The sequence below is a fragment of the Eretmochelys imbricata genome, chromosome 5 (genome assembly GCF_965152235.1).
Source record: "Eretmochelys imbricata isolate rEreImb1 chromosome 5, rEreImb1.hap1, whole genome shotgun sequence".
NCBI classification, from domain to species: Eukaryota; Metazoa; Chordata; order Testudines; family Cheloniidae; genus Eretmochelys; species Eretmochelys imbricata.
This window is the reverse complement of record NC_135576.1, coordinates 121,667,100-121,686,561: the sequence shown is the minus strand read 5'-3', so window position 1 is coordinate 121,686,561 and position 19,462 is coordinate 121,667,100. Positions and strand designations below refer to the sequence as shown.

The following is a 19,462-nucleotide window of genomic DNA, read 5'->3' as shown; positions in this document are numbered from 1 at the left end:
ACTTATATAGTGTTCATAATTGTTTGACCACCTTATCTGCCCTCTGTTCATTAATCCAGCTCTCTCAGGGTTTGTTTTAACATCTGAAACCCCTGAGTGGTTCCAAGCAGCTTTCTTTTTTTTTAATCAACCTGTTACAAAAATGTTTTCTCCTCCACCCTATAAACATGGACATTTTCCTCAAAATTACCCCTGTTGAAGGTCCAGGATGGGCAAGATTCAGTCCCAGGCGAGTGGCATCTTTTGTCTACATATCTGCACGGCTAGAAATGAAAGGTGTGAACCACTGGAAAGAGGAGAATTCCCAGGATCTCAGTGGGACACCCAGAGCTGGTGTCCATCATTGCAAAGCCCCAAGATACAAAGTTGTGACTTTTTTTGGTATATGAAAACTACTTGAGGTCACTTTTCGAAGTTTTTAGTGGCTTTCTTTAACGTTTGCGAAGTTGGGCTCATGGTAACTAAAAACATAGGGCTTCACAGGTGGAGGGATGTGAAAACCAGACCCAGTAAAAATGTGTGGGCATTTGTGTCTTTCTTCATCCATCTCCTCTCAATTTCCCCATTGCCCAATGTATTTGCGAAGAGGGGACTGCTCTGAAGCAACCCAGGTGGAAGGAGGGGCAGAAGAAAGGGCCAAGAGCCTGCTTCAGTTGATGGTGTGAGGGAAAGGTGGAAGAGGCTATCAGTGGCTGCCTCGCAACAGCAAGGGATTGAGAAAAGGAGGCCGGTAGTCCCTTGCTGTAGGGGGAAGGAAGGATCCACTACCTGCTGAAGTGGATGTTGTATCTATAGACCTGCTAAAGCACCAGGGTCTGGGTGAGTGAGATTTTGAAAAGCACTCACAGCCCCTCACATTTGGACTAATTCTGCTGTCATGGAACCCTTTTAAGGGAGAGAAGGTGGTTCAGTCAACTCAGTCCTAGGCTTTCTCTGCTAAGATTGCCAAGAAGGGTGCCAATTAGTGCTTAAAGTACATATTTTTCATTTGTGTTTTAAATGCCTCAGCATTGAAGCCGGCTGGTGGGTTAATATAGTGCTTTGAAGAGAAGCTGTTCCCATTGAACTCAGGTGGAGTCTTATCGCGGACTCCAATGGGAGAAGGATGTAGTCTGTAATCTTAGTATTCTCCCTCTTTTATCAGTTATGCAAGCACACGCTTTCTTTACAGTGTTATTGTCATTCTTTGCACCAAGCAAGCGTTAATGTTGACCTTGTAGAATATAGGTAAATACACACACGGGTATCTGCGTCCCTCTAACTCCATTGTTAGCTAGTAAGCCTGGGTTTCTCCCCCCTCCAGGACTGTGTACTCACTTGCTGTTCCCATGGCTGAATGTTAGTGAGGAGAATTTCTCCTGCTCGGTGAACAGGTCCTTAGCTGACATGTTGCCAGGATGCTGCTGTCTGCATACCCACAGCCAGAGAAGCAGGTGAAATGTCTGTGCGGATGGCATTGGTGACATCTGTACAGATGTGCTCGGCTGCTTAAATTCTCTTTTAAGAATCCGCAGTCCTTAAGGCACCCATCGCTCTGACGTGCTCTCTCTTTATTTTCCCAAGGCAAAAAGGAAAAGGCAGACAGAAATAGAAGGCAAGAGACAACAGCTTGAGGACCAGATACTTCAACTACAGCATTTCAAGGTAAGGGACTGATGCCAGAAGTGATGGATTGACTAAATCTGTTCATTATTAGACATGCAGATCACACGCCTGGCAGCTGGGAAGAACCTGCTCCGACATGCAGCAGCTTTCACTGCCGGAGCCTCCCTCTCTTTCAGCTAATCATGTCCTGCCTGTTCCTCATCCTGTGTCTTTCTCCGACACCGGACATTGTTACTGAAATGGCGCAGGTAGCTGAGACACAGAAGGGTGTGCATGTGTATTCGTATTAAATGCTGTTATTTATTCATACAACACGATACGATGCCAGATATGGGTGTGCACTGCATGGATTAAGAGCACTCTTGCTGCCTGCATAGCTGGCTTAGATATTTATAGTGTTGGTCACTCGAGCATTGAAGCATTAGCTTTTGAGTCTTTGTGTGTGTGCGTGTTAAGGTTTAATTGCCATGTGAAATTATAAAGCAGACATAGCATTGTAAATCTTATACGAACATCTCTGCAGAAGGGGTGTGGATCTAATTTTTACATATACTATATATATTAAAATATGGCCTGTTTTTTCCCCAATGCACTGAGCAATCACAGTTCCCATTGAAGCCCATGAGAGCTGCAGCCCAGTTGAAAATCAGCCCAATAATTTTTATTTTTGCTGCAAGTAGAATAGATTGCCTTTATACTTGTATACACATAAGAAAGAGGGGGAAAGACACACACACACACAGATGCTTTTGTATCCAATGAAGGAAAGAAAACTCTGTATTTGGGGCCAAATCTTGCTGGACTAACTCAGCCAAGGGATCCTGTGGAATTCAATGGGATTAGTCATCTGAATATAACAGGCGGGATTAGACTTTTGATCTGTCCTTCCATCAAGCATGCTCAAGTTTATTTTAAAATGACTAGACTATACTGTGTGTGTGCATTATATGTAAAACACATGCATGATATATACGAGGGAGTGTAATACACACACACACAGTATATGGAGTACAGTGTGTGTGTAATACATTCTGTACACGCACATGCTCAAAGAGCAGACTTCAAGTTGTGCTACAGACTGGATTCTTTTCATATATCTCTAAGTCTCCATCATAATTTTCTGTAAACTGTGCTGTGGGTTTTGACATAATGAATTTAAGTCCAAGTAATTGATTGCAGCCTAGGCAAATGCTCCATCACTGTCACCACAAACCTAGTGGTGACACACGTTATCTCCTGCATTATCAGAAGATAACATGATTGCATTCCTATGGGGCAACATGATCTGCCATTTTGTTCAGGCTGCCATTAGATCCCAGAGAGAGAATTACTTCTGGCTACCACGACGCGACAGGGTATGCAGGATCACACTCTGGCTGGGAAGATAACATGCATCTCTGTTGCTTTCTCATTGCAAGCTGGGTATCTTCTTTGCCATCTTAACTGATTCCAAGCAAACCAATTCAGGCTTCCCATGAAATCCTATCAATTAGCTTTTGAAAAGCTGGTTTCAGATAACCTCATTTTTTTCCGCTGTCTTTTTGTTATGTGTATGTAGTTAGGTATAAGAATATCATCATCCTTAGAGGAAGTAACACTGTATAAAGTAGTGTTATTGGTTCAGATACTCCGCCGATGTAAAGTGGTGTTGCTATATTGACATCAGTGATGCCATGCTGATTTATACCAGCTGAAGATCTGGACCATTGCACATATTCCCCAAATGATGCCTGGGATAATTACATGTTGTGACCGGGTCGGGCAGGATGGCTACAGGAGAGTAATAGAAGGCAGATATATAAGTCCCAGGCTAAGTAGGGCCCTTTTCCCTGGGTAAGGTAACAGGGAAGGTTTTTTGTTTTTTGTTTTTTGGTTTTTTTTGAAACAGAAAGAAAGTTTATTGGTAACGCTTACAGAATTACCAAAGGAAACAAAACAACTATGCAACAAAACAACGCAATCAGAAGGTATAACACAGCAGCTTTCAGGAGGGAGAAGTGTTCAGGCTAGCCTGGGCCCAGAGCGGGGGGGCTTCCTCGACACTCGTGGTCTTCCACCCTCCTGAGTTACCTGGTGGCCTAGAGCGGGGGGGCTTCCTCGACACTCGTGGTCTTCCACCCCCTCGAGTTACCTAGTGCCGCACACAGTGTCACCGATCCTCCCTCTCCTGAGAGTGCCCGGTAAGATGGGCACGGCTGCGGGGTGGGCGGTTTAGGGGTGGGGGGGGGTAGACACCCATGTATTATAGGACCCCTCCTAGATGACAGGAATGATGGTATCCACAGCGGCAACGGCTGGGGCTGGCGTCTCTCGCTCTTCCCCTCAATCAAAGGGTCAGACGGAGGGAACCGGACGGGGTCACCGAGCAGAGAACCCCAGACAGCGCCCACCGCTCCTCGAAGGCGTCAAGGGAGTCGGTGGACGCCGCCCAGAGGAACTCCGCCCGGATACGTGAATGTACTGAGGATCGGAAAACGGCCCCACAATCACAGGACGTTTCATGGGCCAACCTCCTCTCTCTGGTTTTATAAATGGCTGTTTTAGCCAAAGCTAGGAGGAGGTTGACCAGAAGATCCCGCGACTTTGTGGGGCCACGGATGGGAAGTATATAGATAAAAAGGTGAGGGGAGAAATGAAGCCAGAAGCGTAATAGAATATTTGTGAGGAGCCGGAAAAGGGGCTGCAATCTGGCACACTCTAAATATACGTGCGCCAGGGTTTCCCTCACATTACAGAAAGGACAAGTGTCCGGGAGGGGGTAAACCGTGTCAGAAACACGCCCGTGCTCACAGCTCCGTGAAGGAGCCGCCAACTGATGTCCCCGATGGGCCTTGGGACCAAGGTGGAATACAGGCTGGCCCACCGAGGTTGCTCACCCTCCAAAGGTGGCAGGAGGTCCCACCACTTTGTATCGGGGCGGGACACCAGGGTGTGGGCGTGAAGGGTGTGAAGTGTAAGTGTATATAAGTATTTCCGTGGTGCAATTTGAAAGCTAACCGGCTGCAGTTCGTGCAGCCGGCTTGCAGTGAAAGGGTGAGGGGTTTGTTGGGATCTACGGGGTAGGGGCCCGATGGAAAGGTCCGGCGGGCCTGGGGTAAGGGATGGGCGGGGTGCGCCCTCGCACAAGGCTCGGCTAACATAAGCCCGAGCAGCGGGGGTCAAGGCGGCCTTCACCTCCTGAAGTACGCGCCGGGGGGTACGGAGGCTGGAGAGCCCCATGCACCGAGCGAGCGTCAGGGGATCCAGCCAGTCTCTCCGGTCGTAGTCCAGGAGGTCTCCGACCCTCGTGACTTCCGCCAGGACCAAACTCTGGCGCACTGAGCGGGACTCCGCCACCTGCACACGGAGCTGGGGGTTGTGTAGCAGGGGCTCCGTGAGGAGATCTGCTCCCACGGTGGCCGCCACGGACCTGGTTGTTAGAAACAGTTTCCAGGTCCGGAGGACGTCCTGGTAGAAGACCGGCAGCCCGGAGAGGTCTCGCGGAGAACCCCTCGGAGAAAGATAAAAGAGCTGCCGGTCGTATCGAAGCCCTTGGAAGCGGCGCAGGAAGGCATGCGCCAATATGCTCCACGCCGAACTATGTGCACTATAAAGGAGCCTCTGAGGGCCTGGAGGCGGAAAACGCGGACCTGAGTGTACAGACACTTCAGGCCCTGCCCTCCTTCCTTCAGGGGTAGATGAAGAACTCCAACAGGGGCCCAGTGCATTCCTGACCAGAAGAACTCTAGAATCAATCTCCGGAGGTGGGTCAGGAAACCCGGGGCCGGGGCCAGGGTGTTGAGCCGGTACCAGAGCGTGGACAGGACTAGTTGGTTAAGCACCAGTGCTCTCCCTCGGAGGGAGAGACATCGGACTAGCCTCGTCCATCTCCGGATCCGCTCTATCACCCCTCCCTCTAAATTTTGCCAGTTCTCCGGCGGGGAAGGATGCGTGGCGGAAAGGTAAATGCCGAGATAGAACAGTGGACCCGCACTCCACCGGATGGTCTGAAGTGCGGGTGGGAGGGAGCTTACCTGCCGCCAGTCCTCCACCGCCAAGCCAGAGCTCTTGACCCAGTTGACTCGGGCGGAGGAGGCTGCCGAATAGATGGCTTGGCATGCCTCCACTCGCACCAAGTCGCCCGGGTCCTGGACCACGAGGAGTACGTCATCGGCGTACGCCAACAGGACCAGACACAGCTCCGGCTCCCGCAGCACCAACCCTGTCATCCTCCTGCGGAGGAGACAGAGGAAAGGCTCGATCGCCAGAGCGTACAATTGGCCCGAGAGGGGGCACCGTTGCCGCACTCCTCGCCCAAAGCTGACCGGTTCGGTCAGGGTCCAGTTGAGCCTAACCAAACACTCCGCGGAGGCATACAGCACCCGGAGAAAACTCACAAACTGAGGTCCAAATCCAAACGCCTGCAGAGTGCTCAGGAGGTACCCATGGTCTACTCTATCGAACGCCTTCTCCTGATCAAGAGACAGGAGGGCGAACGATAGACCATCTCTCCGCCCGAGTTCCAAAAGGTCTCGGACTAGAAAGAGGTTGTCAAAAATGCTGCGACCCGGGACAGTGTAGGTCTGGTCTGGGTGGACCACGTCCGCCATCACGGACCCTAGCCGCAGCAAGATTGCTTTCACTACGATTTTGTAATCCGTGCTAAGGAGTGAGACGGGAAGCCAGTTTCGTAGATCGCGGAGGTCCCCCTTCTTCGGCAGCAAAGCGAGCACCGCTCGCCTGCATGACAGAGGGAGGACCCCGCTCTGCAAGGACTCAGCCCAGACGGTGACTAGGTCTGGGCTGAGAATGTCCCAGAACGCGCGGTAAAACTCCACGGTCAGCCCGTCCATGCCCGGAGATTTATTGGTGGGCATGCGACGGAGGGCTTCCGAGAACTCGGCCAGGGTGAGAGGCAGCTCTAGTCGGTCTCGGTCGCCCACGCTGACCGTGGGGAGTTCCTCCCAGAGCACATCGCAAGCGTCAGGATCGGTCGGGTCCGGGGAGAAAAGGCTTGTGTAGAAGTCACGGGCCCTCCCACACATCTCCTCCGGATCCGTGAGGGGGGTGCCGTCTTCCGCAAGAAGGCAGGTGACGTGTTTCTTGGCCCCCCTCGTTTTCTACAGGGCATAGAAGAAGCGGGAGCCGCGGTCCATCTCCCGGAGGAGGCGGATGCGGGACCGAACGAAGGCACCTCGGGCCCGGTGGTCCTCAAGGGCCCGGAGCTCCTCCCGCTTCTCCCGGCACGCTCCGCAGAGGGACGGGTCCTCGGGGTTGGCGGCCAGGCGCCTCTCCATCTCTAAGACCTCCCGTTCCAACTGCTCTATCGCCGCATTTCGCCGTCGGCTGGTGCCCCGAGTGTAGTCACGGCAGAAGAGCTTGGCGCGCACCTTCCCGAGATCCCACCATCGCCGCACCGAGGGAAAGGCACGCCACTGCTCTCGCCAGGCCAGCCAAAACTCCCAGAAGGACATCACAAAGCTCTCGTCCTCCAACAGGCTGTTATTAAAGTGCCAATAGGCCGGCCCCGGTCTCTCTGCACGGAGGGAGACCATTACGGTGACTAAATGATGATCGGAGAATGGGGCCGGCCGAATGGCGGAGGAGTGGGCCTGTGAAAGATGGAAACGGGATAAGTAAATACGGTCCAACCGAGAGTGGTGTGACCGATGGGCCTCCACCCGGACAAAGGTGAACGTGGAGGTGTCATCTGGGTGATGGTCACGCCAGACGTCCACTAGGGAGTGATGGTCAACTATCCCTTGGAGAATATTCGCAGCGGCCGGACTCGGTTCGGCCCCTGAGCGGTCCCGTTCCTCGAGGGTGGTGTTAAAGTCCCCTCCCAGGACCAGGCACTCATGCGAATCCAGGGTGCCGAGAAAGTCGGACACCTGCTGATAAAATTGTGGCCGCCTGGAGCTCATTTGCGGGGCATAGATGTTAACAAGATTAACCACGAGCCCTTCCATACGGACTCGAAGGTGCAGCAGGTGGCCCGGCACGGCCTCGTTGACCCCTAGCACCTCAGGCCGTAGGTCGGGGGAGAACAGGGTCGCCACTCCAGCTTGCCAGGTCGCGAAGTGGCTAAAGTATACCCCGTCCCCCCACTCCAGCCGCCACCTGTCCTCGACGGCCGGGTCCGTATGGGTCTCCTGCAGGAAAACTACAGAGTACCCCCCTTCCCGAAGGTAAGAGAGCACCTGGGACCTGTGGAGAGCCATCCTACAGCCCCTGGTATTCAGGGTCGCAATAATAAGAGGCGTCATGCGGAGGGCTGGGGGGGTGGGGGCCTCGTATTGGCGGGGGTGTTCAGGGCCCCCGGCGGGTTGCACAGCAACCCGTGACCCATCCCGTGGGTGAGTAGATCGCGTCGGAAGCTGCGGGCTCGCTCGTAGGCCGCAGCACCGCGCCTTCCTTGCCCCCTGCCCTCCTTTATAAGGGCCCTTGTGGCCTGGAGGATTTGATCAAAGTCCCCCCATAGCTGAAGAGCCAGCTGTGCCCTATCGCGGGCGCCACGGGTGTGCTCTAGGAACTTCCGTAGCGCATGCCGCAGCTCATGGGGGGTGGGGTTACAACTCCTGAGGTGTTCCCTGATGGGCTTCTTAATACAGCCTCGTGGTCCGCTAAGGCGGGTAGACAGGGTGCGGACCACCGACGGGGCGTCTGACAGGCTGGGGTTATTAAATTCATTTCACGCCTTGGGGTGGAGGGGGATGGCAGGGGAAAAATTGCCACTCCTAATGGGTCGCGGCTAGAAAGTGCAAAGACTGCTCCCTGGGGGGAATCTGCGAAAGGCGGAAAGGAAATAACCCCAGGGGCGGCATTAACATTGCAGGAAGAGGGAACTTGGGCAGGGGCAGAGGTGGGAGCAGGGGCAGGGGTAAGGCTCTGGGGTGCAGGAGGCAAGCAGCTAAAGGAAAGTGCCTCCTGAGCAGAGTCAAGGGTTAAGGGGTAAGGGAGGGGGCTCCCAATAATGCTAGGTGCTGGCTCCATGGTGGTCTTAGCGGCCATGGCATCAGGTGGTGGACCACTTTCTGCAGGGTGCTCACCTGGGAAGGCAGTTAAGGGGAGGGAGCATGGGGAAAGGGAGGCTGGGGTAAGGCTGCCCAGCTCGAGGCCAGCCGGCAGCAGATCATCCCCTCCCTGGGTGACCGGGGTCAAATCTAGGGCCTCAATCTCCGCGTACACGGGGGAGAGGCCAACTCCTGCCACCCCGGGGGCCTCTCCTCTAGGGCCCGCCTCAACGGTCGCCTCGGGGTCCGCGGGGGGTTCGGGTAGTGTCCAAGCCGAAGGGGCGTCCTCAGAAGTCTTGGGGGGGGGTCTCCCGTGGAGGGGGGATTCTGCCCTCCAATGCCAGTCCGTCTTCCCCTCCCGACACCAGCGGATGGATCTCGCTCGTGGCCGTGGCGGGAGGCTCGATAGCAGTGCCTCCTTTCCTGGTCTTCCGGGGGGCTTCCGCGTCGGGTGGATGCAGCGGAGCTCGAGCCTTCCGCTTGCCTCGCTTCCCCTGGACTAGGGTCCAGCCCTCCATAGCGTCATCTGGGGGCTGGTTAGCAGGGGTCGTGTCGGGGGGCGGAGGCGATGGTTTAGGAGTTCAGGGAGGTGGCGGTGAGGCAACATGAGGGGCGGGGGTTTCTCCTTGGGGAGGGCCCTCTCCTATACCCGGTAATATCCTTGCCACACCCTCCTCCATAGGCTCTGTTGGATTGGTACTAGCAAGGGTGGAACTCCCTTGCTCGCCCGGGCGTTGTAGGGAAGGTATTTCTTGGGCCCGGACGGGAGCAGCGATGGGTCGAGTAGGAGGAGGGTTGGTTTCAGGTGCTGGGCAGCCAGGGGCGTCGGCAGCGACGGGGCCGATGTCCTGCCGGGTCTCGGGGGTTTCGGGTGCCTCTCCCCCCCGGGCCAAAGGGCAGTCTCTGCGGACATGCCCCACTGAACGGCAGAAGTAGCACCAGGCCTCTCTGGTGGAATAAAAGACCCGATAGCGGGCTCCTTGGTAAGGGACTAGGAAGGACCCCTCGACCGCCTCTTCGTCACGCGCCCCTGCCGGTGGTAGAAGCTGCACTTGCCGGCGGAACGAAAAAATGTGATGGAGGGTGGGGTCCTTGCAGCCCAACGGGAGAGGGCTGATGACAGAGACAAGTTTCCCCAGAGTGGAAAGAGCGGGTAACAGGGCAGCATTGGGTAAGAAGGGAGGAACGGAGGTAAGGACGAGGCGAACGCCCAGGTCTTCTAACGGTTCTAGGGGGACAAACACCCCCCCCCACCGTCAGGCCCCTCTCTACCGCCTCCTGGGCGGCATCCTCCGAGGCTAAGAAGAAAACGACCTTCCCATACATCTTGGAGGCCGCCACAATAGCCGTGGGTCCTACCACCTTCGCCAGCGCCTGCACGTATGTCTCCACGTGGGGCGAGGCGGGCACCAGGAGGCAACGGACGCCGTGCTTCCTGGTCAAGGCGGGGAAAGGGCCTCGGCCGCTGGTGATGGTGGCGGAGGCTGGGGGGGGGGCGTGAGATGACAAGGTGGCAGGCAGGGGGGAGCCCGCTGCCGCCCGGGCATACGTCCTGGGGGCCGGGGAAGGGACAATCACAGAGCTGGTGAGGGAAACGCAGGGAGGGGCTCCACGGTTGATGACGAGGCCACAGCGGTGAGGGCAGCCCCTGCCATGGAGGGCTCAGTGGTTTTAGCGGGGCCCTTTCCTTTCCACCTGCCCTGGCCCTTCTGGCGAACCGGGGGGGTTTCCTAGAATCTGGGGGGGCGGTGGGTGCAGCAGCAGCAGCAATCACCCTGGTGCCTCCTGCTACCGGTGCCCCAGCAGGGGGGGTGGCAAATATCTTGATAATAGTGGTGGGGGGGGACCTTGGGGGTCGGCAGGGGTGGTGGTAGGGGAGGGACAACTAATTTTATTGAAGCAGTCTCGCCCCTCTCGTTCCCCGCCATTGTGAGCAGGGAGAGACAGGGAGACACCGGAAGGAGGAGGGGGGAGGGGAGAAGCGGAGTAGCCCCTCCTTCCGCTAGGCTGCGGGCGGGGACGGGGGGAATGCCAAGGGGATTAGACTGGGGGAGGGGGGGAAAAACAAAAACGGGGTCCAGTAATAGGGGCAAGCTGTGGGATAAGTAATCCGGGGGGGGTGCAGACCCACACACATTTGTCCAAAGAGTCTCGGTTGTTCGGCTGTTATGTCCGGTCCGGAAGGCAAAGTTCAAAGCGAACAGCTGGATCCGAAGGGAGATGGCAGGTTGCCAGCAGGGACAGACGGCGGGGGGGCTGTGACAGTTGTAATAACGATGGGGGGGTAGGGGCACCGATGGATCAGGGGTGGGGGTCTCCACGCCACACCCCCTGTGCCGCCACAAACGCAAGTAATCACAGTCAAACTCCCCCCCACGAGAGTATAATTCAGAAAATTACTCAGTCTTACGGCCCCCTTCACGATGATTTATAGCTCTCTTGGATTATTTCTTCTGTCTGCTGAAATCTTCTTCTCCGGCTGTGTTGGCTGTGTTCCAAGGCTTCCGGCATGTTAAGAATGTTGTAAAGTCCGAGCTGCTGGCAAAACGGCTGGGTCTGGGGGTTTCCACTCCCCCCTCCAGACAGCAAATCGGCAATCTTCCCCCCCCTCCTCCGGGGGCTCAGCTGAGGCAAATAGCTGCGCCCGAAAGCAGGCGTGGGGGGGGCGGGTGCTGGCAAGCTAAGGGCCGAAGCACGTAGACGGGAAAAAAAACACAAAAAATGAAAAGAAAACAAAAAAAGCGTCTGGCCCGGTCGGGGGGGGACTAAGGCAGGTGCAAAAAGTAAGGGCCAGGGGGCTTTAGGAAAGAACAGAAAGCAGATAGCTGAGGAGCAAGCAAAAGACATTCCGTTTCCCAACAGGGAAGGTTCCAGAACAATCAGGAACCTTCTGGAGACAATTAAGACAGACAGGCTGATTAGAACACCTGCAGCCAATCAAGAAGCTGCTAGAATCAATTAAGGGAGGCTAATCAGGGCACCCGGGTTTTAAAAAGGAGCTCACTTCAGTTTGTGGTGCGCGTGTGAGGAGCTGGGAGCAAGAGGCACTAGGAGCTGAGAGTGAGAACGTGGACTGTTGGAGGACTGAGGAGTACAAGCATTATCAGACACCAGGAGGAAGGTCCTATGGTGAGGATAAAGAAGGTGTTGGGAGGAGGCCATGGGGAAGTTGCCCAGGGAGTTGTAGCCCAACAGCTGTTCCAAGAGGCACTCTAGACAGCTGCATTCCACAGGGCCCTGGGCTGGATCCGGAGTAGAGGGCGGGCCCGGGTTCCCCCCAAACCTCCCAACTCCTGGTCAGACGCAGGAGGAGTTGACCTGGACTGTGAATTGAGAAAAACGGCTAAGCTGAGGGCTGCCGTGAAGCTCCAAGGCGAGCAAATCCTCCAATAAGCGCAAGACCCACCAAGGAAGAGCAGAAACTTTGTCACAATATGTTATTCCCTTTATTATTTGACTCATTGATAGAGCAAGACTAATAACTGTAACAGTCAAAGGAAAGTCAGGGAGATCAGAATTAAGACAATATATGTTTACATGAAATATCTTTGCATTTGGTAGTGAGGAAATGTACATGTGTTAAGACTATGGACCCGATCCATCCCTGCACCAGTGCTGAGCCCGGCGCAAGGACCAAGGGAGAGAACAATATGATTCCCTTATATAGTACTGGTGCAGCAAGCAGCATAGGTTACAGCTGCCCTGTGGGCTGTCCTAACTTGTGATCTGATTGAAACAGTCTCTATGGTCATTGTTCTGCAAACAATAGGTGAGATTAGGGTGACTAGACAGCAAGTATGAAAAATCGGGACAGGGGGTGGGAGGTAATAGGAGCCTATATAAGAAAAAGACCCAAAAATCGGGACTGTCCCTATAAAATCAGGACATCTGGTCACCCTAGGTGAGATGTAGGAATACCACAACCACATCCACTCCTGGCCCCAGCATGCCTTCTAAACTGGGGCCTCTTGCAGGAGATGATGGAGAACCAGCTCTTCTGGTTCTATGCCACATACCTCTATGCCTGATATTCCACAGACGGTTCTTACCACTGCTAGGCCCTTTCTAGAAGGATTGCGAAGAAGCCATGGGACTCTAAAAACCAATACTTTAGGGGTAGGTCAAGACAGATCTTATTCCCGTGTAGGAAAACCCTAGAGGGTAGGGAGGATCCGAGTGCACTTGATTAGCCTGTTTTCTGGGTGTTTTGACCCTGGATGAACACCGGAGGATTTCTGGTGACTGCTTTTTTTACGCTCTCCGGACAAATCAGGACTTGGTTGCTCCTGAAGCAAAGCACAGACAGATAAAATGCTGCTTTGGCAGCAGAGGTTCATCCTGGATCGTGGATCCTGTTGGTGGGGTGATACCGCACTTTTGCTGGTTTCGGTGGGAGCAGAGAAAGCCAGGAGACTCTTGAGTGTCCCCTTCATTTAGTGTGGTGGTCAATTATATAGAACTGCAGGCAGCCAACCAAAATGTTATCGGGCCTGCCTGACCCACGTCAAGGATTGGAAGGGGGAAAAATCTAATTGTCTCTTAGTCTTCAAGATTCAATGCCATGGTACCATCCTATCCTCGTTTAAACGCCCAGAGCCAGACCTTCACTTGGTGGAGATTAGTGTGACTCCATTGGAATCCACGGAGCTAGGCTAGCTTATACCAGCTACGGATCTAGTCCCCAAACTGTGGCACGTGGGTAGGTAAATACGGTAGCTTCTCAGTTTCAGAGGCTCCAGACAGGCATTTGGTTTAGTCATAAATGAAATGGGCTTCGACCCATTCTATAGAGGATGTTTGTCCATGCCGCAAAAGTACTGCAGGCTGCTTTAAGCAAACCTTCAGAAGTGCCTCGGGATCAGTGCAGAGCAAAAGGACTTTGTTAAAATTAGCAAACTTTGCTGTGAAAAAGCCTTCGACTATGATATCTGGGTTACCCCTACGACTGTAATAGCTGGGTTGATCCTGTAAGCCCAAAAGCTGGGATGTTTATCCCGGAATTTTAGCCTCCATCATAATGGTACTTGTTTGGTTCATTTTTGTGAGATATTGTTATAATATTTTATTAAATATCCTGTATAAAATGATATGTTTGATTACCTAATCAGGCTTGGAATACTACAGGTATCTGGATAAACGCATACAATTAATCACACTGAAAAAAATATATAAAAGTGGTAACTCTCCACAAGCATTCCTTGCAGTTCTCAGGTGGTTGAGAGCAATTAGTCCTTGGCTAAATGCCTCACAATATGCTCAGTTCATTCACTTTTTTCCTTGTTCTATACACTGCTCAGGCTGAGGGCCCGGATGTGAGAGCTGACTATGATTTGAGGCAGTATATTATGCAGTCTCACAAGGGTTAGAATTCGTAAGTGCATGCCAGCATGGTGCCTTTCACTATGTATTTCACAAACTCTTCTCACTATTAGCTAAATATTATCCCTGTTTTGTAGATGAGGAAACTGAGGCACAAATATAGCCTATGACTTGTCCATAGAATGTCTGTGCAGAGCAGGAGACAACTGATGGATCTCCAGACTCCTAGAGTGAGATCCTCTGCTCTGGCCCCTTTACACCAGGTAACAGTGACAGCCAGAGTGGAGTAAAAAGGGGCTTTAAAAGTCGCAGCTCTGGCTGGGAGAGGCACCGAAGGAGATGGCCATAATGTGGAATCTCCATCACTGGAGATTTTTAAGAGCAGCTTAAACAAACACCTGTCAGGAATGGTCTAGATAATTCTTAGTCCTGCCATGAACGCAGAGGACTGGACTCTATTACCTCGCGAGTTGCCTTCCAGTCCTGTGATTCTATAAGTCACACTGGGGTGCCTCTTCAGGCCCCAAAGCAGCTCAGGATTGGGAATGCATAAAGGTGGCTTAAAGTCCCCTCCCCTGGGCAGCAAGTTCTGTGCTGCTCCTTTTAGATGCACAGCACAAAATATCACCCTCAAGCTTACCCCTTCGCCGCAGGACAATCCTTCCTCTGTTGCATACTGCAGGATGTCTCATTATACCTTCAACTTCATGCTTCACAATTCACCAGATGCATGCTTAATATAATATCATAAGTAGGAGTGGCTAAACCTGGTGGGATTTGAAGCTTTACGAGACCCTTAAACTAGAGTTTGAGTTCAAAAAGACGATCAAAACAAATCTGACTTTGTTAACCTTATTCAGGTACATTAACTATTGAATGTTTTGACACCAGGTTATGGTTTTGTTTGTTTGTGTGGGTATATCCTGTAGGCAGCAGCTGCATCTAAGAAGAAGTTATTTTGGTCAGTCTTTAGTAGAATGAGTCTTCTATTTATGGATGATATCCCCAACTTCTAATAGGATCTGTCTTACAACTAGTAGAGCATTTCTTCCAAGATCTAACTGCCGCTATAGTCAGCTAAACGGAATTTATAAAACCACTTACAATAATGTAATTTGGTGACTGCCAATAAGTTTATAGTAACCAACACTGTAATATTGAACTGAATGAAAAACGCCTTCGCTATACTTCCATTAGTTGTTGCAATACATGAATTTATCACACAATTCTTGAACCTGAAGGCTATCAATATTATGGCCCTTTTGGGGTTAATATGTATTTTTTTAATAACTTACAGTGCGTGAACACTTAAACTACGTAATTATAGCTTTTATTTGGATAGATTAGGTGTTGTTTTATTATGTATAGGTTATGTTACCACATGGATTGAGCTGAAGCTTCTTTAGCTAAAAAGAAATTTTCAGTGTTATTACATGATCACGCCGCCGTCCCCAGCTTATTCCCCACCACAAACATCAGCTTATCTAGGCAAGAGTTTGGAAATATGAAGCTAACTTTTGTAAATGAATAATTAGGAATTCCGACTTAGGCTAGAAAATTAAATTCTTTAAATTAAACCTTAATTCAGAAAAAAAAAAAAGCCACTACAACTGTTTGTCAATGATTCCATACTCTCGTTAGCTTGACCACTCGCCAGCTGTTCCAAAGCTAAGCACCTATGGTCTGCACTGCAATATAAATAGAGTGAAGTCATTTTTCATACATATAATGAGCCAAATCCTGTTTAGTTACACAGGGGGAAGTGAGGCACAGAGAGATTAAGTGATTTGCCCGGGGTAACGCGGGATGTCTTTGGCAGAGCAGGGAATTGAACGTTGGTCCCCAGGCTAGTGCCCTAGCCCCTGGACCATCCTCTGTATGGAGTTGTAGAAGTGTAACTCAGAATTTGGCCTTGTACTAAAATATTAGTACAGAGTGTGCAATGTACTGTACATGATTTTATATAAAGAATATATAGAGGATGGGGATCAATTGTTCTCCATGGCCACTGAAGGTGGGACAAGAAGTAATTGGCTTAATCTGAGGCCTGGGGGATTTAGATATTTAGAAAGATTTTCTTAATATCAGGATAATTAAGCTCTGGAATAGGCTTCCAAGGAAGGCTGTGGAATCTCCATCACTGAAGGCTTTTAAGAAGAAGTTAGACAAATACCTATTAGGGATGGTCTAGGACTGGGTTTACTTGGTCCTACCTCAGTGCAGGGGCCTGGACTTGATGACCTCTAAAGGTCCCTTCCAGCCCTACATTTCTATGGTTCTATATATGAGTGTAATTATAATGCACTCTCCAAAACAGCATACAACTATACAACATTATAGTCTGAGTTACTTTAGATTGTAATCTCTTGGGTGTGGAGAATGTCCATTTATTGTCTATATGTGCGGTGGCTGACACAGTCGTGCACAACCTGGTGGAGTGCTCTAGAATAGTTATCAAGTGGTGCCTGAGCAGGTTTGAAAGGAAGGGAAGTAAATTTGTGAATGATGAGGGCACCTGTGGGCCAAACTCTGTTCTTTTTGCACCCTGAGTGCCCACGTGGCCATCGGTGGGAATCGGCACAGAATTGGACCCTCTCTCGTCAATTAGGGATGATGTAGGGATTTTTGCTTGATCAACTTCAGGAGGAGGAAAGGAAGAGCAGCCAGCATTAGTCCGCCTTGCCCTCCGCCTGCTGAGCTATACACGCTCACCTGAAGCATGTAGCCTGCTTCTCTATTTCCTGGCTGGCATGAAGTGAGACAACGAGCAGAAAGGGCACGAATCCAGTTTTGCAGTGATTCATTGCTAGGTTAACCTATTGAAAGAGGTTTTTCTGAATTATATTTTATTCTTCAATCAGGCTCTAGTATAATCTGCATATTAATAGAACAGCCACGAGCTTTTTATCTGCCCTTTGAATGTTCTAAGGTGATTTTTGTACCCACCAGTTCAACATGAACATGTTAAATTCCGGAATATATAACTAATATAAGCTCTTACTATGTTGGCTCTATTGAGCTTTCAAAAGCACTATCTGATTACAGCAGCACTCATGCATGGTACAGTCAAGGACCAGAGGTATTTAAAATGGAGAGTATTTTTACAGATCACCTTTCCTAGGTACTGCACTGCTGGATTCCCCATACCAGATAGCTGTTTGAGGTTCCGGTTTGTTGACTTTTCAGGAAGAAAGAACTTCATTCCTGATGTGACAATGCCTATTGTGGGGGGAAAGACACCACATAATTCAAGTCATTTATCCATCTGTTCAGATCATGGAAGTAAACTGAAGACCAGATCTTGCGCCTATTAACTGAAATGGGAATAGTAGCAGGCCCAAGGCATGTATGCTGGTTTAGAAGCATCAAGAGGTGCGTTTCTTTATTTGGGCAGATCAGAGAGAGTTTTTTTGTAACCTGATGCAGGTTTAGGGAATTCCATTAACACCACCGGCTTTCTAGATCTCATATACTGAGTACAATTATGGATGCAAGTTGGATGCTATTGGCCAGATATTGGGTTGCCAACTTTGTACTGGACAAAACCAAACACACTTGCCCTGCTCTCTGCCCCACCCCTCCTCTGAGGGCCCATCCCCCATTCAATCCATCTCCCTTTCCCTCTGTTGCTCGCTCTCCCAACCCTCACTTGCTTGCTCATTTTCACCGGGCTGGCTCAGGGGGTTGAGGTGCAGGAGGGGGTGAGGGCTCCGGCTGGGGGTGTGGGTTCTGGGGTGGGGCCAGAAATGGGGAGTTCAGAGTGCGGGAGGGGGTTCCAGGTTGAGTCAGTGGTTTGGGATGTGATAAGGGGTGAGGGCTCCGGCTGGGGATGCGGGCTCTGGGGTGGGGACAGGGATGAGGAGTTTGGGGTGCAGGAGGGGGCTCCTGGCTGGGGGGGGTGGAGCCGAGGGGTTCAGAGTATGGGAGGAGGCTCTGGGCTGAGGCAGGGGGTTGGGGTGTGGGAGGGTACAGGCTATGAGCTGGGGATGTGGGATCCGGGGTGGGGCCAGAAATGAGGAGTTCGGGGTGTGGGAGGGAGCTGCGAGCTGGGGGTACGAGCTCTGGGGTGGGGCCAGGGATGAGGGGTTCGGAGTATGGGAGAAGACTCCGGGCTGGGGCAGGGGGTTTGGGTGCAGGGGGGTGGGCTGGGTGTGTAGGCTCTGGTGTGGGGCCAGGGATGAGGGATTTGGGGTACAGGAGGGGGCTCCGGGCTGGGGCAGGGGGGTGTGAGGGCTCTTTCTGGGGGTGCAGACTCTGGGGTGGGGTTGGGGATGAGGGGTTTGGGGTGTAGGGAGGGGTATTAGGGCTGGGGCAGGGGGTTGGAGCATGGGAGGAGATTGGGGTGCAGGCTCCAGGTGGCACTTACCTCAGGCATCTCCTAGAAGCAGCAGTATGTCCCCACTCCAGCTCCTACGTGGAGGCACAGCCAGGTGGCTCTTCACGCTTCCCCATCCGCAGGCACTGCCCCCACAGCTCCCATTGGCTGCAGTTCCCGGCCAATGGGAGCTGCAGAGCTGGGGCTTGGGGCGGGGCAGCATGCAGAGCCCCCTGGCTGCTTCTACATGTAGAAGTCAGACGGGGGACATGCTACTGCTTCCAGGAGCCATGTGGAGTCACGGCAGGCAGGGAGCCCCGCTGCACCGCCGACCAGACTTTTAATGGCCCGGTCAGCAGTGCTGACCGGAGCTGCCACGGTCTTTTTTCAACCGGGGGTTCCGGTTGAAAACTAGACACCTGGCAACCCTAGCCAGATCCTCAGCTAGTGTATATCAGCAGCGTGCCATTGAAACCAACATGTGAGATCAACCCAAAGTGTGGCTGCAACAGTTCCCGGCTGTATTTTGCCTCTCATCGCCTCCCCCACATCACTCCTCAAGACTTGCCAAGCTAGGTGGTGATGCTTCCTTATGCCCCTAGCATGCCCTGTATGCTGAGAGACATAGGCAGCTGTGAAAATATTAAGAGGGGCTAAGCAGGGATGCAGGCATGGCTGGGCCTGAGTGGGCCACAGCCCTCCCAGTCAGCACCCAGGCCCACCCAAATCTGAGCACCAGGCACAGGGCTTAGAGTAAAGATTAAGACAGGTCTTTAGTAAAGCTGCTACTGCCTCAGACCACCGTGCTTGGCTCCGCGTCCCCATCAACACAGGTGCCGGCTCCAGTCCATGACACTCACCTCTAGTTACCGCCTTCCCATTGGCCGATTGTTTGTTTGGGAGCTGAGAGCCACTGAGGTTCTGGCCGGCTTCCAGTTTGGGGGTGGGGACAGGGCTCACCTCTGCCAGTTGGGAGGGAGTAACCAGAGTTGGGTGGGATGGAGTCAGAGCCTGTATCAATGGGGAAGGGAGCAGAACCGGGGACTGGGAGCCCATGAACCAGGTCACAATGTCACTCATTGACCCAGCTCCCTCTCCGTCACTCATGCAGGACGGGGCTCAGCTCCATGCCATGTGGTCCTGCTTTCTGCCTTCCCATTGGCTCCCTGCTCCCACAGCCCATCGGATTGTGGCCAGCCCTCACCCCTCCAGCCATTGGCAAGTCAGAGCT

At 52.4% G+C, this 19,462-nt stretch overlaps 1 protein-coding gene across 1 annotated transcript in view; it reads left to right on the top strand.

The window, feature by feature from the left end:
- The first annotated feature begins 208 nt into the window (after positions 1–208).
- Positions 209–19,462, top strand: part of LOC144265411 (paralemmin-1-like) — a 123,645-nt gene continuing 104,391 nt past the window's right edge. Inside the window, exons 1-2 of the mRNA XM_077818052.1 lie at positions 209–229; positions 1,564–1,644. Of these exons, the coding sequence (XP_077674178.1) occupies positions 209–229; positions 1,564–1,644 (102 nt within the window). The remainder of the gene's footprint in view (positions 230–1,563; positions 1,645–19,462) is intronic.